We start from the raw sequence: 27,944 nt of genomic DNA on the forward strand, positions 1-27,944 counted from the left end.
CAGATAGCATTCATATTATATATGAGTACTCTGTTGTCTCTATTTTAAGCTTTGCAGGATAAAATATACTTCTTCCATAATGTTTTTAATACAGAAATAAAAACGAGGTCACCAGATTAAAAGGAAATTTATCCTGCCTCCTAAGGCAGCTTTTTTAGATTTTTTTTTTTTTTTTTTTTTAAAGAAGGTAAAATTAAATCAGGATGTGATTCTTTTTTGTAATTTGTTTTAAACTATTTGTTTCATATACAATACTCAACTATCAATGTAGATGTCATGTATTGCTAAAAACAACATAAAATGTATACTTAAAGAAACAAATGTTCTGAAACTTTTAAAATATTTTTACAACATGAATTTCACAAATGTGAAAATAACTAGTTCATACATTTTGTATTATTCACTATACGTTTCTTAAAGGTTACCAGTGGTGAACTGAAAGTGAATATAGACTTATTTCAATAGAAAATGTGTTTCCAAATACATTTGTCATATTTTACAGCCCCTCATATTGTTGTGATGGGCTATTTTGACGCACAAAGCGTTCAAACCACGACGAGCTTCAGTGCGCAGCATTGTTTGTAAGCATTACCCGGTGTTGTGAAAGCACTGGTTTCCACAATTGTTGCCTATTGCTACACATGAAGCAAAGTCGTTTGCACACAGATATACAAATATCATGGATGAAGAGAATAATTCCAACACAATACAACGGTAACTGTACAAACCATTAATGTTAGACTATCCTAGTCTAACCTCTTCAGGCAGCGAGAGAAGATTCAGACGAGGCTAACAGCCGCTTCGTTTTAGCAAGAGTTAGTAGATAAATGCACCTGCAATTTTCTGTGACTTGTTGCAAATATGAACATTGACTGTTTCAAAAGTCGTTATTATGAACAGATTAAGAACTGTGATTCATCAAATGTGGATTTCGTCTCTTCCGACAACTGAGTGACGTCATGGCATGTGAAATAACGACTTTTTTTCACAATCCGACAAATCCTAAAAAAATGACATTTCCTAGTTTGCATATCATTGCCTGTTGAAGCAGGAAAAGGGAAACGATTCATCAAACATTTTTTGTGCAAAGGACCGTTTTTTCTCCCCGAGTTAACACCACGATACAGCTGTTCTTAACACAGACCAAACATGGACGGGGCTGCGGTGTTGTCAGAAAATGCCAGTGCAAATGCGTTTACAATTGTAGCCCTCGCAGCATATGACCTTATACAACACAAGTCTGCTTTACAACAGGATAACCAGGCCAGCAAAGGCAAATCCGTCAGAGAATTTTTAAGCAAATAATTTCTTTCCTTAGTATGCCCAATGACGACAATATTTGATCTGTGTGAGGAGCTGAAGGGAGATCTGAAAAACCAGATCACTAGATCTCTCGCCATGCCAGTGCACATTAAAGTCCAAATGGCACTGAGATTTTACGCTATTGGATCGTTGCAAAGACCAGGAGGGGATCTGTATGGAGTGAGCCAGCCATCAATGTCAGGCGTGCTTCATCACGTCACAGAAGCTTTGGTGAGATGGGCAGGCAATCACATTTCTTTTCCGAGAACACAGCAACGGCAGCTACAAAACAAGGAATTTTTTTTTTACCATTGGATCATTCCCTTCAGTACTGGGGGCAATAGACTGCACACATGTGCCATTACGTAAACTGACTGAGAGCGCCGCAGTTTATATCAATTGCAAGGGTGTCTCATCAATTAACGTGCAGGTAGTTTGTGATGCCACTTGCAGTATCATTAATGTTTGTGCCAATTTCCCAGGATCGTGCCACAATTCTTATATCCTGAGCCAGTCCAGCATCTATAGACTTTTTGAGGTAGACAGACCTCCTGATGGTGTTTTACTGGATAGGTAAAATTATTTCCTTAGATAGCCTATATATAGAGCTGTAGTTGGAAGTATACACACCCTCTATTTGCAACAGTGGTATAACAATTAGTGTTCAGCACACGTAAAAGACATGTTATTGTCTTGTGTTGATGTTCTAAATAAGACGTGCCTAGTCTGTGATGTCACTCTTTTTAAATACCTTTTACCTGCGCTACCCTACCCCACCATGCAGAAGGCTCATTGAATTGGCTGCTTGTCCTGCCTATTAGCCTATTAAATAATTGTTTCATGCATTTTTATTTTTGTTTGTCTGTTTTAAACAAACCAGCTTAAGTAAGGGGCACTGTGGTGAACAAGGCAAAGTTATTTCAAATAAGTTATTTAATTATAAAGTCTACTGTAGAAGAACACTCATTAGTAAGGCTCTGAACTCTTAAATTGGAAATTGAGCTCTGACGTTTCAATTTAAAAGACTTCTGATTACATTATATGATTGTGGTACTGGTTAATTATTGGTTAGTAATTCAATTCTGTATCAAGGGTCTGAGTGATGGCGTGCTTTACCAGGTCAAGAGATCTTTAACTAAATCTGATCCTGATTTATACTAGATTCCCATGCAGCTGACCTGGTGACAGAATTACGTGATCTGTCTGATTAGAGCTGGAGTAGTGAATGTAAAGATAATGAACAGATCCCGAGGTCTTTACTGTCCCTAAAGAGGTACTAATCATATATTGTTAAACTGTGCAATCTCTGAAGAGAGGTGGTTTGCAAAATGTCTCTTCTGAAAGTCAAAATAAGAAATATGCTTACACATATGTTGTACTGCACATAATTATCTATTTCTACAGTTTGTGGTCATTCATCTTGAAGCGTGACTTTTTTTTGGAAATGGCAAACCACTGCAGTAGCTCCTACGAGATTGAAGCATGAAAGCATTTAGTATAATTTTCTTTTCACGCTCGCAGATCAGGCTTGAAGCAAATCTTTTGAGCAGTGTGTGTATGAGTGTGTCTATATATAATATACACACAGCTCTGGAAGAAATTGAGACCGCTGCAAAATTATCAGTTTCTCTGGTTTTACTATTTATAGGTATGTGTTTGGGTAAAATAAACATTTTTGTTTTATTCTATAAACTACTGACAACATTTCTCCCAAATTCCAAATAAAAATATATTATATAGCATTTATTTGCAGAAAATGACAACTGGTCAAAATAACAAAAAAGATGCAGTGTTGTCAGACCTCGAATAATGCAAAGAAAATAAGTTCAGATTCATTTTTAAACAACACAATACTAATGTTTTAACTTAGGAAGAGTTCAGAAATCAATATTTGATGGAATAACCCTGATTTTCAAGCACAGCTTTCATGCGTCTTGGCATGCTCTCCACCAGTCTTTCACATTGATGTTGGGTGACTTTATGCCTCTCCTGGCGCAAAAATTCAAGCAGCTCGGCTTTGTTTGATGGCTTGTGACCATCCATCTTCCTCTTGATCACATTCCAGAGGTTTTCAATGGGGTTCAGGTCTGGAGATTGGGCTGGCCATGACAGGGTCTTGATCTGGTGGTCCTCCATCCACACCTTGATTGACCTGGCTGTGTGGCATGGAGCATTGTCCTGCTGGAAAAACCAATCCTCAGAGTTGGGGAACATTGTCAGAGCAGAAGGAAGCAAGTTTTCATCCAGGACAACCTTGTACTTGGCTTGATTCATGCGTCCTTCACAAAGACAAATCCAGATTCCAGCCTTGCTGAAGCACCCCCAGATCATCACCGATCCTCCACCACATTTCACAGTGGGTGCAAGACACTGTGGCTTGTAGGCCTCTCCAGGTCTCCGTCTAACCATTAGATGACCAGGTGTTGGGTAAAGCTGAAAATTGGACTCATCAGAGAAGATGACCTTACTCCAGTCCTCTACGGTCCAATCCTTATGGTCTTTTGCAAACCTCAGCCTGGCTCTTCTTTGCTTCTCATTGATGAAGGGCTTTTTTCTAGCTTTGCACGACTTTAGCCCTGCCCCTAGGAGCCTGTTTCGAACTGTCCTCGCCGTGCACTTCACCCCAGCTGCCGTTTGCCATTCTTTTTGTAGGTCACTTGATGTCATCCTACGGTTGCTGAGTGACATTCAGATGAGTTGGCGGTCATCCTGGTCAGTGGAGGGTCGTTTTCGCCCTCTGCCGGTCTGTAGCTTTGTTGTCCCCAATGTATGCTGCTTGACCTTGTTCTTATGAACCGTCGTCTTTGAAATTTTAAGGATGGAAGCAACCCGACGCTCACTGTATCCCTCTGCCAGTAAAGCCAGAATTGAACCCTTCTTTTCCTCACTCAAAACTTTCCTTTTCAACTCTTTGGGCATGGTCAATAGTTATTTTTTGATTCCAATTACTTTTGAGGTACTACTAGCACTGTTTTGCCATCCAGCTGGTCCTATTGCAAGAGGATAGTGATGACCACAGGAGTGGTTTTTACACTTTTCCTCGTTAAATAAGATTTGGTTCAGGTGATCCCCTAATCAGTACCTGATTCAGTAGAATGAGGTGTGCCTGTGTTGGAATTCAACAGACACTGGAATGGAATGGCTGCCATACATGTAGAGATGCTGATTTAAGAAAAATTTGCAGTGGTCTCATAATTTTTTTCAGAGCTCTCTCTCTCTCTCTCTCTCTCTCTCTCTCTCTCTCTCTCTCTCTCTCTCTCTCTCTCTCTCTCTCTCTATATATATATATATATATATATATATATATATATATATATATATATATATATATATATATATATATGATATTTGTGTTGCACTCAGTCAGGATTCGGCCAGTCACTGATAAAAACAACCATTTCTCAATTTGAGCATTTACAGATAATTAAAGAATAAAATGAAAGGTTATTTTGGTCTTTGAGGAGAGAATTTTGCTCAAATTGTGAAATGGAAAATACCAAATAAGTAAAGAATTACAAAGAGAAGAACAGCTTCTTCGGTCTACTAGTAAAGCGATTGAACTGAAGAAAGAATAATAAACACAACAAGTTTATTATTTGTGTTCTCTGCATTGATTTGTGTTAACTATTTTTTTCTTCTCTCCCCTTCTCCTGTTTCTTTGAGCCTGCGTGTTGACTGCAATGACATCACTGCTTCGTCACTTGATGACTTCCGACACATCTTACTGGCGAATGCGTATTTCGATCACTGAGTGAAAGCTGGATGTGCAGTTGAAAGTAAATTTCATAATTTTGAATTAAATGCTCGTTCATTTCGCGGAGGCAGTGGCATTGAGCAAACCATCCGTGAATAATAAATGAATGTATGAGGCTTTAACCCAGACTGGGAGAAGGGGAGTTTACTTTCACTGGAAATAGTGTAAACCTGTGTCTCATCTGCAAAAAATCACTTAGACGCTGTGGTCTGTACTGGGAGAGCAACCTCAAACGTCATGAGAAAAAAATCACAACGCATTTTCATCTGAATATCCTCCTGGATCAGACTTGAGCAGAAAAGGCTGGTTTCTTTAAAACATACAAATCATTGTAGTTTTTATTAGAAACATACAATGCACTGTATTTTTATTTGTTTTCGCAAGGCTTGCTGCTGTGGCATTTAAAATTGCACTGAACGCCCTTACGCACACAGAAGCACTTGTTTGACAAAACTTGTTGCACTTGCAAGAAATTAAGCCTTTCCTCTTCAAAATCTGTTCGGGAACTGGGCATTTCCTCAAAGCACGTTTTGCAATTTGATTATATCACTTTACTCAAAGATCAAAGAAGCCTGTTCTGTTTCATTCTTTGCTTGTTTGATATTTTCCATTTCTCAATTTCAGCAAAATAATTTTGCTCAAAGACTGAAATAATCTTTCATTTTGAAATGCTCAAATCACAAACTGGTTATTTTTGTCAGTGATTGATCGAATCCTGACTCTCCTAAGTGTAACAAAATAATTCCCGTCAGAAAACCCTAAATATGATTTTTATTTGATTCTACAGTATGACTTAGCCTGATGCTTATCTACTGTGCTCTCTTTTAAATTCACTGTTATTTTACACAATCTAGAATAATAGGGTGGAGACAGTCTGTTGTTACAATATATAAAGGACAAACTATGGCAACTGATCAAGTAGCTGATACAGTACTTTAATTCCTTTCATTTATGTGCAGTAGCAAAGCAAAGATTTGCATCAAGGTGCTAGCTCAGCTTTCCTTTGAACCCGTCTCAGATTACGGTATCATTTGCTTGTGCTCTAGTTTTATGCTGAGGAAGATTAAATATCCTGTTAAGCGGTGAACAAACATGTTTTGTTGCTTCAGCATTGAAAACTGTTAAGCTCTGCACTTTTTATGGTTTACCGCGATCGATTATGATTCCTTGACGTTCACACAAATCCTAATAACATGAACACTGTACTATACCTCATTAAAGTTTGCAGTGTCAAGTCAATATGACAGTGTACTGTAAACCTGCCATGTTATTTGATTGGAAATCATTTAACCCTTTAAAGGTGTAATAACCAAGGCTTTACAATGTTTTTCTTACCTCTCATAATTGTAACATTATCACAAGTCCCTTATTGTTTTTCAGACATTATTGTCCTATTTCCTGTAACTGTAACACAAGGTTGTGGCAGAGGTACTGATCTTAGTTTGAGACAGATGTTCTAGGAGTCTACACTATGGGCATAGAAGTGGTAAAAGCAATCCTGTAGAATCTGCTTGGCTGTGCCAATGGCAGTGATTTTTTTGCGTGAGAAATAACCTATATGTTTTTGCGGCAGGGCAGGAGCACTGCACATGAAGTGGATTTTGTGTCTATATTGTAAGTAGTAGTGTGTAAAACGTGTGTACATTTATTGTGTAGTCAGTGTAACTAATGAATGAAGTACCGGACGCTCCCGGGAGAGCCTGCCTGCTTTGCGTTAAATCTAAATTGGCAGGTAGCTATATTCCAACGGGATGTCGGGTATAACACGGTCCTGTTTGTTTATGTGAGGGCTGCTGCAAAGGCAGAGACAAGGACCAAACATCGTCCACATACCTGGACAGAGACCTTGCTGTAAGCCTCGGAGGGTGACCCGGGATCAGAACATAAGGAAACTGAAACCGCCGATTGAAGATTAGATCAGGGATTGTAGATTCCCTTAAAAGATCATGTCACGTTGGGTTCCTGTATGTTCTCGCTGTGAATATGTCAATAAAACCTGTTTGCCTGTGGGGTGTATCAACACAACCTCTGTCTCGATCTCCTGCCTGTCACTCAGCAGCAAATGTACACACACACACACACACACACACGACAGTAGCCTGTCACAGTTGTATAGTCGTAATGGGAGGTTTGCACTTGGTTAGCTGTTCATCGGTTCATTCTATGCATAGGTTGGTGAATATTAATAAATCTTATGATCTCCACTGCCCATTTCAATATCCAGTTGTGATGAAACTTTGTGAAGAGCATTGTCTAGCACAATTTAATAAGAGTATTGCCTATTTAGAGCTGCCTGCACTTTTTTGTTACTGTATGTCGCAATTACACTTTTTACTTGATTTTCTATTTGTTTCCAGAAATCCTGAAGTTAATCTGGTTTAGGGAGGTAATAGGTACACAGTAGTTGTAGCAACATTGTTTCAGCTGAATAGTGTGTGATCAGGGACAATGTAAGTACCTGGAGAAGAAGACTCCAGTTGAAATGTGAACAGATTGGGATAGAGAGTTGATTTAAATTATTATTGTACTGTATATCCTTTCATGACAATATGTGCAGTAATTTTCAGCCATTTACAAATAGTCACAAGGGACAGCCACTGTGATGTCTGAAGTGTTGAAGTTTTCTGCAACATGTTTCATGCAATATTGTTTAGATTTAAAACACCCAATCCAAACTGTTTTGTGTGATGCCACGCTAAAATAGAATGTGTCTGTGAAAAGAATGAACAGAGTGCACTGACAGTGGATCTAACACAGTGAAGAATATAGAACCTCCTTCAAACAGGCTGTGGTGATGACAAGCAGAGTGACCTGATGGGAGGTTTTTGCAGGAATCCAGGAAACAGGGTGCTATTTGTGTTAACCACAGCATGCAAAAAGTATGCTGCAAGAGGCTGCAAATCATGCATAAACAACAAATAACTGGACTGTAGAACGAGCCGACACCTCCCCTTTTACAATCTGTCATAGGCATACATTTGAATTGACGGCAATAAAAGTGTGAAACTTCAATAAAAAAAAATCTAAACGAAACTTTTTTTTGACTAAAGTCAAAAGAGTAGAAAAGACCAATCGGAGATTACATTCTACCATATTCAGAATCATTTGAAAGATTGGTGGGCCACAGCTTGATCGTGGTGTGTTATTTATTTTTTTTAAAATAAGGAAAGTGATATGGAAAGATCTTTTGAGTTATTTGCTTTTAACTAATAATAATTTCTAAAAAAAAAAATGTGTGTGTGTGTGTATATATATATATATATATATATATATATATATATATATATATATATATATATATATACACACACACACACACACATACATAAAAATAGTACCAGTCAAAAGTTTGGAAACTAGGTTTTTTCCTAATAGACAATGGTTTACGTCGTATATGTTTCTGTAAATACTTGAAAATGAAAACATGTTACAATATACAAAACATAAGGAGTATCAAAGCAATGTTCAAGAAAATTGAAAATTGTCTCAAAATCTTGGATTCCTCAAAATAGCCACCCTTTGCCTTAATAACAGCCTCATAAACACCAGGCATTCGGTTAACAAGTTTCAGCAGGAAATCATCCGACATGTCTTCCCAGCTCTTCTGCAGCAATTCCCAGAGATGTAGAGCACTTGTGGGCAGCTTTGCTTTGATTCTTCTGTATAGTTCGTCCCCTACAAGTTCTATGGGATTGAGGTCTGGAGACTGGGCAGGCCAGGTCATTAGATTGAGTTGTCCTTCACTTCTTCGCCAGATAGTTCTTGCACAACCTTGAGGTGTGTTTCGGGTCATTATCTTGCTGAAGAATGAAGGACTGCCCAACTAGCCGTAATCCTGATGGAATGGCATGCCTCTGAAATATGCCATGCTGGCTGAGCTTGCCATGGACTTGGTAAAGATCACCAGCTCTGACACCAGCAAAGCAACTCTAGGCCATGACACTGCCTCCTCCATGCTTGAAAGTGGGAACCACACATGCAGAACTCATGCGCTCACCCTCTCTGCATCTTACAAATACTCGGCGGTTGGACCCAAATATTTAAAATTTTGACTCATCGGTCCATAAGACCGACTTCCACTCTTCCAATGTTCAGTTTCTGTGTTTTTTGGCCCAGGCAAGTCTCTTCCTCTTATTCTGCACTTGTTTGTGTTTATTTCAGGGGTAGTTAATTGTCGGTTTTGCAGACTTGTGACTCGAATGAACTTGTTCTCTGATTCTGAGGTGAACTTTGGCCTGCCTGACCTTGTTTGGTCCTCATGAGTGCCAGTTTCTTCAAATCGTTTGATCTTGGCCACAGCAGTTACAGACACTTGCAAAGTTTTTTGCGATTTGTCTTAAAGATTGACCTTCATTTCTTTAAGTAATTACAGACTTTTTTCTTTGCTTAACTGAGCGTATTTTGCCATTTTCTGCTCCCTTACATTCAGGAATGACAAACTTGTGCCTATGCTACCTATATTTGTAGTAATCATGGACCCTCACCTGTTAACAATAATTGGTGACAAAAGCTTAATTAGGTAACATGTTAGTTAACTCAGAGAACGTCTAACAAAGACACTTTTATACTTAGGCCAGTGTTCTAACACCGTGTTATACACATTTCAGACTTTTGACTTGGGCTTCAGACTGAAATCCCCTTGCTTTGGGTGACCATTTCATTGAAATTGACAAGATTTACATTTTCATTTAAAAATTAAATTTTTGAATGCAATTCTCTTATGATTATCATCTTTTATAAGTGCATGTATCATATAATGAAATATTAAGAATGCATCATAAGAGAGTGAGGCAGCTGCTTCCTGTCAGACAGGAGCAGGCACCTAGCCAGAAGGGTTGCAATTGCCACAGTGTCTGACTGCAGCCTAGATAGGGGAACATTGTTAGATTCCACACTGAAAAGTGCAATGAGTGGAGCAGGGTCAATAGGCACTTGTAAGGTTTGAGAGAGGGTCCCAAAGACAGAGGTTCAGAATGGAGCCAACCTGGGACAGGACCAGAACATATGGATGAGAGAAGCAGGAGATAGTTTGCATCTGTCACAGGTTCGATCCAGTTCAGGGTAAATTCTGGCCAGCTTGACCTTTAACAAGTAGAGGCGATATAAAACTTTAAATGAAATGATGTCATGTGGAGAGCAAACTGAAGAGGAAGGCACACAGGCAAGAATGGATGACCAAATGTCATCTATGACGTTGAAACCTAAATCCAGTTTCTACACTGTTTTCAGTGTAGACAGTGAAGGGCAATGCAGAGACAATATAATGTTGTACATTTTAGCTGTAACACCCTGTGGCAGGCTGGTGAGTGGATAGAGGCCCAGAGACAGACTGCAGTTCAAAAAAATACTTATTATAAAATAGATACAAAAATAAAAAGGCACAAGGGCTAAAACAAAGGGATTGAAACACAAAAAGAAAGACAAAAAAGCAAAATGTATAAAATAAAGGTTTCCAGGCTGGGCAATGCCTTCACTGGATTTAGAAAATTGAAAAATCACAACCAAAAAACTACCAACCTGCTTCCTCAACTCCCTCCTCCCAAATGAGGAGCAGAGGCCTCCTTTTATGTCAGGTGGCTGGGCGCTGATTGATTGTTAATTAACCTAATCAACCCCAGCCACCTGAACATAATAATCCCATGCAGATAGGGGAAATTAACCCCATCCCTGCCAATTTAAAAAGGGCAGAGCTTTGCTCTGCCACACACCCCTACAGTTGAATTCTAGTATAGAATCATTAGTGGATTTGGGATGCAGTAGAGGAAATTAAGCCACTTTATTTTGCACAAAGTTCTGAATTTGCAAGTAATGAAAAAAGTGTGTTTTGTGGTAGGTTACATTTTAGGGAAAGCTGGTGAAATGATGCAAAAGTATTGTCAATGTATACATCTCAGTACCACCTGTGTACAGTATACTAAAAGCAGAGTCTATCACCGAGGGTGGGAATGGATGGTTTACGTTGACCGGGGCAGAGACGGGCATGGACTGCAGACCAAACCGCATCCTAAACTGACCACAAATCCCCACCAGTGGGATAACACTAAACTGAGAGGTAGGTAAACGAAGGGAGGAGCATAACAGGCCGGGTAGGAAGTTGAAATTATATTTATTTATATTTGTGATCTGTATACCTAGCACTAAATCAAACAGGTGTAGTGCGTTTTTTTTTTTTCACTTGCTCCATTACACTTTAATATATAAAAAGTAACCAAGAAATGTTAATGTTAACATTTGCTAAAAAAATAAATAAATGTAACTGCTTGACCTAACCCCACATCCTATTTTAATTTAGAGTTGAAGCATCTTTCTAAATGTGGATCTACTGATTAAGTCATTAGCTGTGCAATTATGCAGTGCTACTTTTAATTTTTTCTTGGTATTCCTTATAAGTAGCTAGCTGTGGTGTTCTTGACAAAAGATCCATGTGAAATTAATGAGTGCTTTGCAGGGCAGTTAGTCTTCTTCTAGACTGGGAGATTAATTGTGTTGTGTTGTCTTTTTGCGATTTGAGATTCACAGTTGCCATTATGTTGCTAAAGGATAATTAGGAATTCTTACAGCATCTTGAAACTCACTGGTGCCCTGATCTTTAGTAGAACTCACACAGGCATAATCTTTTTTGAGGCTACATGTACTACAGATCTGTAGTTGTGAATTCCCTTGCTGCGCATATATACCCGTCAGACCACACCAGTGAATTTTGTGATAAGTAGACTATTCCTATTGAGTAGAATCGGTTCAGTTTTTGGATTAATTTGATTAATCTACAGCTATGGCCTAGAGTTTTAGGATTCTAATAATAATAATATGAATATATTGTAGCTGTTTTATTTAACATAATGCAATCAAAGAAACCACAAAATGACATTGCAAAATTCTACCTATACAGTACACTATTCCATGTTAGATTTCGAAATGCCATGTTTTTCAATTTTTGTCAATATATGGAAAACTACAGAGTGGTATGTTATTCAATATGCTAACATAACAAACATTATTTAGCAGGTTTCATTCGACTTTGTGAAGCCGAATGAGATAATTCTATAAGGTGATGCTGCAAAACTTTTGGCCATAGCTATAGATCCAGAGTGACTGAAACATGGGTTTACTGTTGGGCCACAATATTGGTTTGTTGGCTTCTATGAATTAAACCACAGCAACATTGTTGGGTGGACTTGATCCACTATGATTTAAGTGAACTACAGCATTACTAGAATAACCAAGGAACCCAGGATATACCAGGAGAACATGCCCCAAACCAGGGAGCTGCCAAATCAAATCGAGGTACACAGATCCAAACAACGTGGCAGGCAGTGTAAGTGTGGCTGGACCTGTACTGTATATTCTGTAGAAGTGCAATGTTAAATACAGTAAATAAAGATAGACAGACGGGCACCTTGTTATCCACAGATTTGTATACTCCATGCTGTAGCTTGTGTAACAGAATGTCTAACCACGTTTCATCACTGTCGGATCCAAGAAGCCTGTGAAACGCTTTGACATACAGTGCAGTAAACAACTACTGTTATTTCACATTTGGTTAGCCTTGTAAAGGAATCGATATATGCAGGTAATGGTGGTAAGTTGGTTTTCTTTCCAGCTGTGTTCAGAAGCAAACTGCTTAAGTACCAATGTAATATCCCTGTTTTATTACAGTAAGCAGTATAAGCGGTATGTGCATATAGCATCTCTTACAGTTGGAGAATGCCATGCAACAGTGGCTTCAATTTTAAGTCATTTTTTTAAAACTGATTAGGTATGCTGTATTCTTATAGGATTTACTGTACTGTGTATTTAGAACTGCTTTAATCCAATTGTGATGAAACTCAGAAGGACAGTCTTATGCTAGTGAGTATCATAACCAGGGAAAAAGATGTATGTACTGTGAGTATTGTGCACAGTACATGCAAGAGTTACACTTTTACGCATCTATAGAACTGCTTATCCAGTTTAGATAAAATTTTGAAAGTACCTTATTTTGCTTTAGTAATGGAGAGTATCACAATCTGAAGATGTTGATGACCTCGTGCTGTACTGTATAAATGTAAGTTGTGGCAATTGTCATGCAATTCTGATGAAACTTGGTATGGATATTTTTAGCACAATGGATTCCCAGCATTAGGGATATTTTTCTCCTCTGTCCTGCTGTACAAGCACATGTAGGTCTGGCCTTTGTCCTTCAGAGGTTGGTAGCTTGCTGACATCCACTCTCGAGTTTCTGGGTGAAAAAGGAAGCTGGCTTGGTAGTAGGATCAGAGGACGCCCACTGAACCATCTGGTCTCCTGTGTCGTGTGGGAATTGCTGCGGTGAGGGGAAAAGCGATTTGGCAATCTGAACTGGGAGAAAGTTGGGGGTAAAATAGTATTTGGACACACTCAAATTAAAAATTAAAAATAATTTTAAAAGGCAAGCTATTTAACTCTGCACCAAATGGAAACAAAAATATATTCACCCATTTGGACTGTTGCGCCTCTTAAAAGTTTAGTAGGAAAGAAATCTTATTTGATTTAATGTTCCAGTATGCACAAGCATGCTATTAAAATTGAATAGTTTGTCAGCAGAAGAGCGGCTCCTCTGATTTTAAATGATCATGATGATTTATGTTGTACTGTTAAATGGTATCTTTACAAACTATAAGCTTTAACACTTTGTTACCTAGTCCCCTCTAATATTGATTGCTAATGCAGTGAACACCCGTTAGTTCTTGTTCTACATTATTGTGTGATGTACTCATTGTTAGCTGCCTAATGTTTTATTCCTTAAAATTAAGTAGTCGTGCATACAATGGCTAAAATGGAACGCATGTTAGGTGAAAATGGCAGCCCAGTTCACAGCAGCTCAGAGTTAACCTGATATCTGTCCAGCCTTTTGATACATTTGTTTTGTCCACATATTTAGTCAATGTTAAACCAAATATTTATTTTCATCTTTTTTTAAATAGCAATTTCAGTTTCTTCTGTTACTCTACCTTTACTGGAGGAAGTAAGTGTTCTTTTATTTTAAGGGTGTTGTTTTGTCTACCACTATCCAGTACACTGGAAAACTGCTTCATTGGTAGCAGTTAACACATACACACCAACAAAATAAGAATCTTCAGCTCTTAATGTGTTCTGCTCAAGTGATGACATGCCTGTCTGACATGATTTACAGGGTAATCTGTCTTTTTCCATACAAATTATTGTAGCAGATTAAATGGTTTGCTGCTGCCTTAGCCATTACGCACTAGCATTACTGGCAGAATAAGCTTTCAAATTGTCCTCGCTATTTTTTCATGAAGTAGAAAAAAGTATCCATTTCAAAGGTACCATGTTTCATCATTAAAAAAGTAGAGTTATAAATAAATGATATGGTTTAAATAATAAATGAGAACTCTGAGTCTTGAGCCATCTGTCCCTGAAATTGGTGCATTGTGCCCCACCTGTGAGTAAACTACTCCCATGCTATCACATCACAGACTGACTAAACGCTGTTGCTTTTGTTTTGTCTGAAAAGACATCCCAACCCATGCACTAAGGACCGCTTGTTTGGAACTGAGATGATGATGTTAAGTAATATTTAAATAAAAAACATGTAATCTCTCCGCCATTCCTATACTAACCAATGCAAAATAATCTGCTTGTAAGAATCAATCAGTCCGCTTATAAGAATCATTTTGGGAAAAACAGGGCAGTTGTTTTTCAGTATTTAAACCACAGTGTACGTTCCATGTCAAATCGACCAAAATTTTGTGAAAATGTGACCAACTGTCTCAGATTTTGATGAAACTTGTTTTTCGGGTAGCTGAGGTTGCAAAAAAACACACACACAGTGGTTTTTAAAAGCCAGTAACTTTTGAAATATGTATGCATGTGTATAGAGCTACCAAAATTCACACCCACATAGATTTTTAGTCATAGAATCTAAAAATTGCATCAAAAGAATTGTAAAACATACCTTTCATGGTTAAATGGAGGATCAATGGGTCATTAAGGGATTTTATTATTTTATTTTTATTTTTTTAAGCAGCCCTCTAGGCCTTAAAAACATTTCCACTGCATTATTTTTTGGTTGTGTTTAAAATATTTTCCATAATTTAGCTCACCAGCAACAGAACATTGCATTTTCCATGGTATTTCTAAAGCCTGCACTGCATACACTCGGGTTTGAAACAGCACACCACAACAAAAAATACAAATAAAACATGTATTTGATACGAGAGTATATATGCTACAAAGCCTCCGATGCACAGCAGTGCTCTGAATTACGATATTAATACATCTACTGCGCAATGGACTGATGGGCGACTTGTTCGTGTGACGGATTCCAAATGACCAGTGTGCAATGGCCGTAACTCTATTATTTGTTATACTGAAAAACCTGAACCTAATTTTGAATACATTTGAACTCATTTAGTCTCCTACAGACACACCAACAATTGTGTTGTTGTTTTGAGGCGTATTAATAACATTTGTTGATACATTTTTATAGGTGGGAGTGAGCGGATTTTGCCGTGACATCGCCACTGGTGTGGAAGGTAGTGTCGCAGCGAAATACAATTTTATCACCGGACAAAACGCATCAAGTCCTTAGCCTGTGTGGAGTGAGTGTTGAATTGGATCGTGTGCACGTGGAGTGAGCGATGAATTGGATCGTGTGTGTGTGGAGTGATGAATTGGATTGTGCGCGTGTGGAGTGATGAATTGGATTGTGCGCGTGTGGAGTGAGTGATGAATTGGATCGTGCGCGCATGGAGTGAGCGATGAATTGGATCGTGCGCGTGTGGAGTGATGAATTGGATTGTGTGCGTGTGGAGTGATGAATTGGATCGTGCGCGTATGGAGTGAGTGATGAATTGGATCGTGCGCGCGTGGAGTGAGTGATGAATTGGATTGTGTGCGTGTGGAGTGATGAATTGGATCGTGTGCATATGGAGTCAGTGATGAATTGGATCGTGTGTGTGTGTGGAGTGAGTGATGGATTGGATCATGGAGCAACTACAGTACATGGTTTTATTACCACAGTAATGCAGGCCAAGTCTACTACTTCAGTGATGGAGCAGCTGCACAATACATGAACCTAAAAAACCTCTGCCACCACAAGGGGGATTTTGGCATTACAGCTGAGTGGAACTTCTTTGCTACCAGTCAGGGAAAAAGCCCCTGCAACGGCATTGGTGGAACAGTAAAACGACTTGCAGCAAGAGCCAGTTTGCAAGCTACTGCTTTAAACCAAATATTGACTCCCTATCAACTGTACACGTGGGCTGAGAAAAACATCATGGTAGTGAAATTCTTTTACTTTGTTTGGTTCCGTGACCCACCCTGATACGTCTTGCGACCAACCAGTGGGTCGTGACCCACAGTTTGGGAATCACTGACTTAGAGGACGCTCTCTCCATTAATGCCTCCGAAGGGGTAGGAGATCGAGCCTCATATCTGGAGGAAGGGGACCCTGATATATCTCAGCTGCAGCAACCATCACTGTCAGCTAAGCTCACAGCTGATGTAGAGAGCAACGGCAGCCCTGCAGGTCCCATGGCCGGAGGCTCTGACTGAGAGGCACTCTATCTATGATGAGCAGCGTTCCGCTGCTCATGTGGCTCCCCCAGCTGATCCAGACTTCCTGTTTTGAGTTGCAGTCCTCCTGGGACCACCCAGTGACATCTGCAGCTGTCCCATGTGTAGTGGATGCGCTTTATAACGTTCTTGATGCGGACAAACTGGGTCTGAACCACTTTCCACCAGTCGAGGCCTTTATTCCAACCTGTCTCTGCTTTCCAAGGATGCTGTGTGCCCAAACAAGCAATACCGGGTCACTGAGGTGATTTCTAAAGGAGGCGTATGTTGCTAGTGCCTTTTCAGCACGACTGGGTAACTACAACAGCGTCCTAGTGGCATACCAGGCGCATCTGGGCAGGTCCTTTACCGACCTAGGTACCTCCATCCAACAACTGGATGAGCTCCACCTCATTTTTAGATGAGGCTGGCGTAAACCCAGACACATTGCACCAAAGCCCTTTTTCAAGGGACCACATGGTATGCTAGGATACATGCACCACGGACACATTGGTGCTCAACACTGTCAAACAGGGCTGTGCCCTTCAATTCCAACATTTCCCTCCTCCCTTCCAGATTGTGATAAGGACATCTGTCACTGACACACAAGTCGCTGTTGTGGTGGTTCAGTAGGTAGCATCTCTATTAGAGAAAAAGAGGATTCCCATTGTAGACATAAGAACATAAGAACATAAGAAAGTTTACAAACGAGAGGAGGCCATTCGGCCCATCTTGCTCGTTTGGTTGTTAGTAGCTTATTGATCCCAAAATCTCATCAAGCAGCTTCTTGAAGGATCCCAGGGTGTCAGCTTCAACAACATTACTGGGGAGTTGATTCCAGACCCTCACAATTCTCTGTGTAAAAAAGTGTCTCCTATTTTCTGTTCTGAATGCCCTTTTTTCTAAACTCCATTTGTGACCCCTGGTCCTTTTTTCAGGCTGAAAAAGTCCCTTGGGTCGACACTGTCAATACCTTTTAGAATTTTGAATGCTTGAATTAGGTCGCCACGTAGTCTTCTTTGTTCAAGACTGAACAGATTCAATTCTTTTAGCCTGTCTGCATATGACATGCCTTTTAAGCCCGGAATAATTCTGGTCGCTCTTCTTTGCACTCTTTCTAGAGCAGCAATATCTTTTTTATAGCGAGGTGACCAGAACTGCACACAATATTCAAGATGAGGTCTTACAAGTGCATTGTACAGTTTTAACATTACTTCCCTTGATTTAAATTCAACACTTTTCACAATGTATCCGAGCATCTTGTTAGCCTTTTTTATAGCTTCCCCACATTGCCTAGAAGAAGACATTTCTGAGTCAACAAAAACTCCTAGGTCTTTTTCATAGATTCCTTCTCCAATTTCAATATCTCCCATATGATATTTATAATGTACATTTTTATTTCCTTACACTTTTCTCTATTAAATGTCATTTGCCATGTGTCTGCCCAGTTCTGAATCTTGTCTAGATCATTTTGAATGACCTTTGCTGCTGCAACAGTGTTTGCCACTCCTCCTACTTTTGTGTCGTCTGCAAATTTAACAAGTTTGCTTACTATACCAGAATCTAAATCATTAATGTAGATTAGGAATAGCAGAGGACCTAATACTGATCCCTGTGGTACACCGCTGGTTACCACACTCCATTCTGAGGTTTTTCCTCTAATCAGTACTTTCTGTTTTCTACATGTTAACCACTCCCTAATCCATGTACATGTGTTTCCTTGAATCCCAACTGCGTTCAGTTTGAGAATTAATCTTTTGTGCGGGACTTTGTCAAAAGCTTTCTGGAAATCTAAATAAACCATGTCATATGCTTTGCAATTATCCATTATCGATGTTGCATCCTCAAAAAAATCAAGCAAGTTAGTTAGACACGATCTCCCTTTCCTAAAACCATGTTGACTGCTCCCAGTACCCTGTTACCATATAGGTAATTTTCCATTTTGGATCTTATTATAGTTTCCATAAGTTTGCATATAATAGAAGTCAGGCTTACTGGTCTGTAGTTACCTGGTTCAGTTTTGTTTCCCTTTTTGTGGATCGGTATTACGTTTGCAATTTTCCAGTCTGTCGGTACCACCCCTGTGTCAAGAGACTGCTGCATGATCTTGGTTAGCGGTTTGTAAATTACTTCTTTCATTTCTTTGAGTACTACTGGGAGGATCTCGTCCGGCCCAGGGGATTTGTTTATTTTAAGAGCTCCTAGTCCCTTTAACACTTCTGCCTCAGTTATGCTAAAGTTATTTAAAACTGGATAGGAACTGGATGACATGTGGGGCATGTTGTCAGTATCTTCCTTTGTAAAAACTTGTGAAAAGTAATCATTTAACATATTTGCTATTTTTTTTTCTTCCTCTACGATTTTGCCATTTGTATCTCTTAAACATTTAATCTCCTCTTTGAATGTTCTCTTGCTGTTGTAATGTGTCAGGCACCAACAACTGGTTCTTCTCAAATTACTGATCCTTGACCTCAGACAATTAAACCTGTACCTGAGTCACGCAGTTGAAGATGCTGGCTATGCAACACCTGTTGCAGTCCATCAGGCCAGGCAATCGGTTCACTACGGTGGACCTGAAGGACGCCTACTTCTGCATCCCAATAAGACCGGCACACCTACGTTTCGCCTTTCAAGGCATAGAAATCATATTGGTCCCATTGAGACTCAAGGGCATCGGAGTTCTAAACTATCTGGACGACTGGCTCATCTGCTCTATGTCACGGCTTCGCACAGACCGCGTAACCGGTCACTTATGCCTCTTAGATCTGACGGTGAAAGAATATTTGCCTGGAGTTTTTCCAACTCGGCAGCAAATTGACATTGGTGTTATTCCAGAGGCTCCTAGGCCTGAATGCAACAACCTCTCAAATCCTCCCTGTACCCTCTATGAACCATCACAGTCTGCTGATAGTTTCCAGTCACAATGGACGCACCCAGTTCAGGTTGGGGTAGCATTTGGCAGGCTACAGGGGAACACAGGACAACCCCCTTAGAAGGGATGCCACATTAATATTTCGGAGCTGCAGGCAGTTTTTATGCCCCTGCAGAATTTTTTGGAGGAGGTAAGAAGACATATGTTGATGCAGATGGACAAGCAGTGGCCTACATAAACCACCAAGAGGGTCTACAGTCACCTAGTCTCCATTGTGTGGCCCTCAGGCTTAGTCTCCATAGTGTGGCCCGCAGGCTTCTGCTGTGGGCACACAAACACCTCCTCTTGATCAGGGCAGTACACCTGCCTGAGGAGATCAACTGGGCTGAGGACTGCAAAGTGGAGACTCAACCCAGAGGTAGTGGCTCTCATCTGGGAGAAATTCGGGAAAGCGAAGACAGACCTTTTCATCTCCCAGGAAACAACCCACTGCCCTCAGTACAAGAAGCACAAGGACTCCCTGGGGATAGATGCCCTAGCCCACCAGTGGCCAGACCATCTTCTGTATGCATTCCCACCATTTGCTCCCGCTGTGTCTAGAGAAGACCAGACTAAACAGGGCATAGCCCCGTTCTGCCCCAAACTAATCCGGTTGTCTTCGCCAATACAGCTTTTTAGCAGCCAGCCATAGGAGCTGCTGAAGTCCTGCGACCTCCTCAGTCAGACGCAGGGCACCCTGTGGCACCACAACCCAGCGATACTCTGGGTTTGGCCCCTGAACGGCTTCACTTGTCATTTTGTCAGGTTGTCAAATAGGGTGATTGCAAAATGCCAGAGCAGCCTCCACCTACTCTCAGTACCCCCTATAAGTGGGGCGTGTTTCAGGCATGGTGCTTGCAGCGTGGGTTCAAACCCACGACCTGCCCTTTTAGCAGTTGTACTGCAATTTTTCCAGGACCTGTTCGACTTGAAGGTGTATCTGGCAGCCATCTCGGCCTGCCATATCAGAACTGATGGGGTCTCTCCAGGAGCTCACTTATTGGTGGGACAATTTTTGAAAGGAACCTGGAGGCTTCGGCCTCTGGTGAAAGACATTGTCCCCCGTTGGAGACTGAACGTTGTGCCCAGTGCACTCGCAATAGCTCCCTTTGAGCCCTTGCACTTAGCAGAGCTCAATTTTTTTCTTTCAAAGTGGCCTTTTTGCTAACAATTACCTCCGCTAAGTGGGTGAGTGAATTGCAAGCTTTTTCTATATCGAAGGCTTGCTTAATTTTTTCTGAGGGTAGGACAAAGGTTTCCCTTCATACCAACCCTATCTTTCTGCCGAAAATCATTTCTGCATTCCATGTCTCCTCCCAGCTTTGGTGCATAATGCTCCCTCCGTTGCTCGCTTTAAATCAACTCTCAAGACCCACCTGTTTTCTCTTGCTTTCCATGCTCTTTAAGCCTGATATCTGCTATTAGCTGCTGTGTTACTGCTACTGTTTCTTGTATTATGCTACTATAATGTATTCTGCACTTTCCACTATATTTAATGTACTATTTCATGCATTATGCTACTATCATGTATTATGCACTTTCCACTGTATTTAATGTATTATGCTTTTTTTTTTTTACTGAATGTCATGTATTATGCATTTCTCTGTATTTTAAAATATTATGGATTTTCTTCTTTTTACTGCATCTTGTAAAGCGCTTTGTGATGGTAGTCCACTATGAAAGGCTCTTTTATAAAATAGATTGACTGATTGATGTCAACCAGTTAGTGGAACTGGAAACTTTCCACCCCCCTCCTTTCTGATAGAGCAAAAGCTTCATATGCCCAGTTTGAGCTTTAGCCTATTCTGTTGACAGGACGCAGAGCTGTCAGAGCAGAACAATTTTTTGTCTGCTATGGGGCTAAGTCACAAAGAGAGGCAGTTTCAAAACAGCAGCTGTCTAAGTGGTTGACTGATACAGTCAGTACTGCTTACGACATAACTAACCTACCTCCTCCAGAGAAGGTCACTGCCCATTCCACCAGGAGCCAGGCGAGTTCATGGGCCTTGTTCCAGGGTGCATCTGTCAGAGACATTTGCAACGCGGTGGTGTGGGCCTCCCCCCACATGTTTGCCAGGTCCTGCCAGCTAAATGCTAAGTGTTGACGCGGCCTCCCAGTCCATCCTTACAGCATAGTCATGAGGCGAGTTACTTCTATACTGCATATCATGCTGGGGTAATTATTTTACCTTGTGGTTCTTAGAGTCCTGCAACTGTCCTCCATAATAGCGATGGTATTCTGACCCATTTGGAATGGTTAACATTTAACATTTGAAAGGGAACATTAGGTTATTATCATAACCTTGGTTCCCTGAAATAGAAATATTAACCTTACATTCAAGGTCGCTGCAGCTTAGTTGTAGTGACATATATACAAAAAAATTGCGTCTTTTGTTTCGGATTCTTATGGCCTTGGGGGCTGACGAGCAGTGTTGGTATAGCTGTCAGGTTCAGAGGCTCTTGGAGACATCACCCATTTCTAATGGTTAATATTTCTATTTCAGGGAACATTTTCTCACTTCACCCTTAGCGGTCCGTTTGTTCAGCGCTTGTCGGGGTCGGGTCCAGTTGATTTTACACACGCTGTTTTAAAAGTTGTTTTTTTCGCAGTAAAACAGCACACTCAGTACTTCATCTCCAGCCCCGCCCCACCCGTTGTTCGCTGTATTTCACATACCTCTTCATAGTAGTGCATACTGATAAGTCCTCTCCTGATCACTCGTTTTTATCACCAAACTCCTCAATAATGCGATCCAAGTCGTTATTTTATTACTATAATGTTTCAGAAAGCTCTGCAGATGTCTGATATTCTTTGAGTGCTGGATGCGGAAGCAGCTGTCTTGGTTTTTTTATGTCTGTGTTAGGTATGTGGTGCAAGGCCTCTTTGTATTGCTCAGATCCACACCCTTTTTTTTTTTTCAGCTCCTATCGGTCTCACTCTGCCATTAAAAGGTTTTCTCAGCTTTTTCCAGAGAAAAAACGACTAGAGACCTGTGCTTGATGTCTTTTTGATGATATCAGACCAGAAAGGGAAAACTGTAATGTCGGACCTGGTCCGACATAGGACCGCACGCAAGTTAAACGCAGAAATTGCAACAAAGTGGGTATTGTGTTTAAACCAGGTCTCTGTTAGTCACAACAGTGTTGTTCAGTATATTTTAGGGTTACCATATATGTATCTAAGTTCTGAGCAATGTTTTGAGTGCTTATTTTTCCAATAAGTTTTTTTTATTTTTTAATTGTGAGGCACATTCTGTCACCTGAAAGCATAGAAAGCAAGGCAGTTTTATTTTGAAAATGCAGTTTCTCTTGCTGTATTATTTAAGTGTAAAGTAGATAGTGGAACATATTTAAGACATGGTGGGCACCATTACTGTATGCTACTGCTTCTTGTCTGGTAATGGTCCTTTGCATGATTTTTTGCATGAGTTTGGAGTGACTGTAGGAAACCAGAGGCAGTGTTTGATAACTTGGTCCTGATTAGCCCTTACCTACAGAACAGCTTCCTTAGTTACTGATTCCCCCCCACCCCCCCACTCCCCATCACTAGTGAACAGTGACCCTTTGCCTTGTCCTGCCCTGCTTGATAAAGATTCAGAAGCTGGCTTGGATCTTAGAACAAGGATCTCAGTCTGACAGGATCATCCTGAGATTCAGACTTGCAGCTTTCTCAAGGCTCAGCAGCAGGGATCATGAACTGGTGCACTAAGCTGTTGTGCTGATTTGTTTTTTCTTCTTTAGACATGTAATTGGATTCAACTAATTAAATTTCATTGGTTTGTAAAAGGAGTTTTTTGGTTTTTTTTCTCAGCTTGATTTTCATGCTAATGAAGGTTACGATGTATAGCATATCGTGGAAAGTGATTATTGAAGTGTGTGGCACAGTACGTATTTGTTCTGTGCATTTGTGTTGTTGCCTGTGTAATGTGTTGAATACATGCTCTTAAACATAATTTTAGTGGTTGATCAGTGCCAGTGTAGGGCATTCACCTTTTGTACTACACAGAAAGCAGATTCCCATAGCTGCAGGCTGGTGGGTTGCAAGGTTAAATCGTTTAAAACTGGGCTCATGATTAGTGTGGCACTACAACCCCCTCAAAAAAATGAATACCCACACCTCAAGTATTTTCAGGTTGTAGTAAGCATATGCTGCTTTTGCTTAATGAAAAACAGGCTGCAAATATTTCAATAGATTTTATTTAAGTACTCCTCCTACATACTACTCCTGATAGTGAGGGTAAGAGTATTGTATTTCTTTTGATATGTACTTGTGGTTCTGAATGTTCTGCTGGGTTTTCTTTTGTTTTAAAGACAAAGCCATGTGTTTTTTTTGTTTTGTTTTGTTTTTCTGCCTGGATTTTCAGTTTCTTCTGGTTCAGTGTCATGTTTTTTAACAGTAGTAACAGTTTTGGCTGTTGCAGTGCCAGTCTTGGGTTAGATTATTTACTGTCAAGTTACTGTAGCTTCAACAGGCTGCAGTTCTACAATTCCTGCTTGCAATTTCAATTTAATTTAACACGTCTTAATGCCAGTAGGTTTTAATGCCCTGCTGTAGTAATAATTGGAATATACCTCATTTTAATTCTGCAGACCAGCCAGTTTCAAATAATACATTTTCTGTTTCTATTAAAAGTCCATGAGATAGAGAGGATTGTTTAGGCATGTGTGATAAGCTGACTTTTTAAAATTAATTTTCAATGTACTGTAGTTGAACATATAATGGTAGTTGTATGCGGCAGTACTGTAAAAATGCTTCAAATACCTGAAAGTTTGTACAATTCAGTAAAGGTTTTCTTGCTTCTGTTTTCAGATGCGAGTTCCATCCACATAACTCTGATAGACTAATTTTGATCTGTATCTGTTAATATCCAAATTATATCAAGCAATACAAGTGCAGTACCTTCATTACAGTACTGTCAAATTCACTGAGTGATATCACATGATTTGAAGACCACTTGTATACAGTCTCTTTACTTTTTAAGGGAATAAAGTACAGATATTTTAGAACAGAAGGAAATGCTGACCCTGTGTTTTTTTTCTCTATTTTGGAATCTTTTTGTTTAGTGTAATAATCCCTCTAGTAGCCCTAGCACACTTTTTAGGCACAAAATTATTTATGACATACTGTAATGTGTGAAACTTAAAACCAGAATTTAAGATGATAGATCTTCCTTAATGGTTTTTGCTTCCCTTGGGTGCATTTGGACATAATGAGGTCCCTAAAAGATCTCTGTGCCTACAAAAATGCCATCGCCTTACTGCTTAGCATCCTGCATTAAATAAACACAAGCACTGAAGTCTTTTTTTCCCATTGTGCTGTGCCATCATTATTCTAATGAGCTTGTGTAGGTTGCATTTGCATTCCAGAGTATGTGGAAGCACTTCTTGTTTTTGTAGGCTGTAGCTCTGACTGCCAACCCTTGGGTATGGATTGCACAGGATACTGATGCGGATGAATGAAAAATCTATAAAGCAATGCTTTAGAACGTATGAACAAAGGACGTTTATATTGATAGTCGATTGGGTTGATGTGTAAATGACTTTACAGTATATACTGAGCAGGAAGTTGGCTGAAGCCTGAGATGAAAAAATACAGACTTTGATGTGCCACATGGTATTGTATTGCAGCTACAGCACAGTGCTTAATTAAAAAAAAAATTGTTGCATTAACAATTCACTTTCATTAATGTATGGGAATGACCTTGCCCTACAGCGAATAACTAACAGTAGTGCTACAGGGCTGTTGTAGCAATGTAGGAGCTTGGGGGCCAGTTACTGTAATTCAGGTTCCACTGAACTGATACAGTGCATTGCTAAATGACAACACAACCCTGGACAGAAACTTTGCTTCCCAGGTCTTAGACATTGTAAAAGCACAACAGAAGGAATTTGGGCAATGCAGAATCAAATTAATATAATTATATTATTGTAATCCAGTAGGTGTTGTACCATCCCCCAAATAATTATGTTTCAAATACAGCAAGCTATAATATAAATGCAAGGATAGTGATGACAGGGCTATGTCAACTTCTTTGACTTGTTGCATCTACTAAAAATGGAATTTCATCTTTACTGTATGTCTGTGTTAAGCAACAGTTGACAGCATGGAAACATGGTTTATAAGTCATATTTTTTGACATGCAGCATTTATGTATGAATTGTTTGTTCTTATATTTTACAGCTTTGCAAATCCCTATCAAGACAGATGATATACATGGATATGTCCTCCAGCAAAACCATACAGGTGCAGTGCATGTATATACAATATACATTTCCCAGCAATACCTCACATACAAGTTGTTGTGACAGTCTGCTTTGCCTGTTCACTTTATTTATCCACAGGGTGCTGGTGTTAAGCCATTTCTGTTTAGATAGATTTATAGGTTATGTTGTACTGTTTGTTGGACTGCTTCAACAACAAATGTAAAATGCTTCTTTGGTTTGCTTCCCTTAACTACAAACATTTAGGTTTTTACAGGAGAAATTCTTTAAATTCTGTCAACCCCCTTGCAGTCTGATTGGTGACACAATAGAAAATAGGAACTTGAATTGCCATAAGACCCAGGTTAGGATCGCAGCTCCTGGACAAGTGTCATTTTTTACATTTGGACAGTGCAAGATCTATTTTTGCCACGTTAGCCTAGGATAGGTCCAAAATGGAGGGGGCAATCGCCCACCAGCAATTGTTCTCCATGGAGTGGACCATTTCCCAGTTTACTCAACTCAGATTGCACTGGTTCCCCCTGAGCAGCTGGTGCTTACTCCAAAAGTGTGTGCTACATATTGCAGGTGATTATAATGTTTCATCCAGTCCATGTATGAAAGATACATATAGGAGATGTGAGCTACTGTATTTGAATCCTCAGTGTTGAATACCAAGTGAAAGTGATATTTGATTCGGTTGGTACAATACGGTCTCTTGTTTATTAAAATGCAAATCTATATTTTACCACTGATGTATTGCTCTAGCTGAAAAAACACATTAGAATGACACATTATAATAATTAAGGCTCAGGCTTAGGAAAACATGGAAAGCTGACCTCATTTTTTATGTATTTATTTCTGTTAAATTAGCATTTGCAGTTTCAATAGCTAGTAGCTTCCTTTATAGAATAACCCATAAAGCCCTTGTAGTGTGCAAGGTATATTTGTATTTGGACTAGTTTTTAAATTGTAATAATAAAATACCTTGTTAGAATTCAGGTCATGTAGAACCCGACCTCTATCGAAATAATCAGACTAGACAATGTTGCGAGTGAATACAAAGGAACAGTTTTATTAGAAATAAAACTAAATAAAGGAAAAATTAAATGAGCACCAACTAAACTAAAGTAATACAGGAAGGAAGAAGTAAACAGTACAGAAAAGATAGTTTAAACAACGACTCCCGACTCCCGCTGGTTGATTAGCAATGCAACACAATCTATGGGAGATTCCCTAAAAGGTTACAACTGCATTCCTGACAGCTGTTTAAGGTGAAGATTAGTCTTAACAGGGGTATCGTTAGTAACACAAATATTTGCCTTTGTTAATGTTTGATAACACTGTGTAACAATTTTTTTTTTTTTTTTTTGGTTCCTGGGTAGTAAGTGTTATTTCCTAATTGCTTATGCCTCAAAAGTATAGAAAATGGCTATTATTCCCCACAAACTTTGCTTTTGTGACCAGGACAGTGATATTTTGAAATTTACCTATTTTCCAGAACATTCCAGATAGATTCAGTGCTGAGTAAACTTGGAGTAACTTCTAGAACTTTCTAGAATTTTCCAGTAATATAAATAGTAGTATAAATACAGGGGCCTTAAGCCCACCAGTTCAGTTTAGTTCCAGCTGCCTAAGTGGATACATATCTGCATTTTTCTGAGATGGCATCAAGAGGCTGCAATGGTGGCATTCCTGATGGGTCGCCAAGGCGGTTTTACCAAGTTTCCCTGCTATCTTTGCCTTTGGGACAGCAGGGACACCAAGGCGCACTACCACAGGCGGGACTGGCCACAGTGGACCGAGTTCTCTGTGGGGAGGAACAACGTCAAGTGGGAGCCACTGGTGGACCCCCGGAAGGTGCTGATGCCACAACTGCACATCAAATTAGGCCTTATGAAACAATTTGTCAGAGCTCTAAATAAGGAGCCGGCAGCCTTCTAGTACCTTCAAGACTTCTTCCCTAAGCTGTCTGAGGCAAAGGTCAAAGCCGGTGTCTTCGTCGGACCACAGATAAAGAAGATCCTGGAGTGCAATGAATTCCCCAAGAAGCTCACTAGTAAGGAGAAAGCTGCTTGGAACAGCTTTGTCGCAGTGGTTCGGGGCTTCCTGGGCAATCACAAGGCCGAAAACTATGTGGAGCTGGTTGAGACTCTAGTGAAGAACTACGGCACAATGGGCTGTAGGATGTCCCTCAAAGTCCAGATTCAAGGAGAACATGGGAGCGTACTCGGAGGAGCA

General features: G+C 39.9%; 1 protein-coding gene across 7 annotated transcripts in view; it reads left to right on the top strand.

Annotated features, from left to right (window-relative positions):
- LOC121329238 (kelch-like protein 5) overlaps nucleotides 1-27,944 on the top strand; it is an 83,289-nt gene that overhangs the window by 2,961 nt on the left and 52,384 nt on the right. For 4 of the 7 annotated variants that reach the window (XM_041274738.1, XM_041274765.1, XM_041274756.1 and 1 more), the window contains exon 2: nucleotides 25,684-25,746. The exons of the other annotated variants lie outside the window; for them this stretch is intronic. In XM_041274738.1, the coding sequence (XP_041130672.1) occupies nucleotides 25,708-25,746 (39 nt within the window). In that variant the 5' untranslated portion in view covers nucleotides 25,684-25,707. The remainder of the gene's footprint in view (nucleotides 1-25,683; nucleotides 25,747-27,944) is intronic. 7 annotated transcript variants of the gene reach the window in all.

This window comes from Polyodon spathula, chromosome 2, assembly GCF_017654505.1.
Source record: "Polyodon spathula isolate WHYD16114869_AA chromosome 2, ASM1765450v1, whole genome shotgun sequence".
NCBI classification, from domain to species: domain Eukaryota; kingdom Metazoa; phylum Chordata; class Actinopteri; order Acipenseriformes; family Polyodontidae; genus Polyodon; species Polyodon spathula.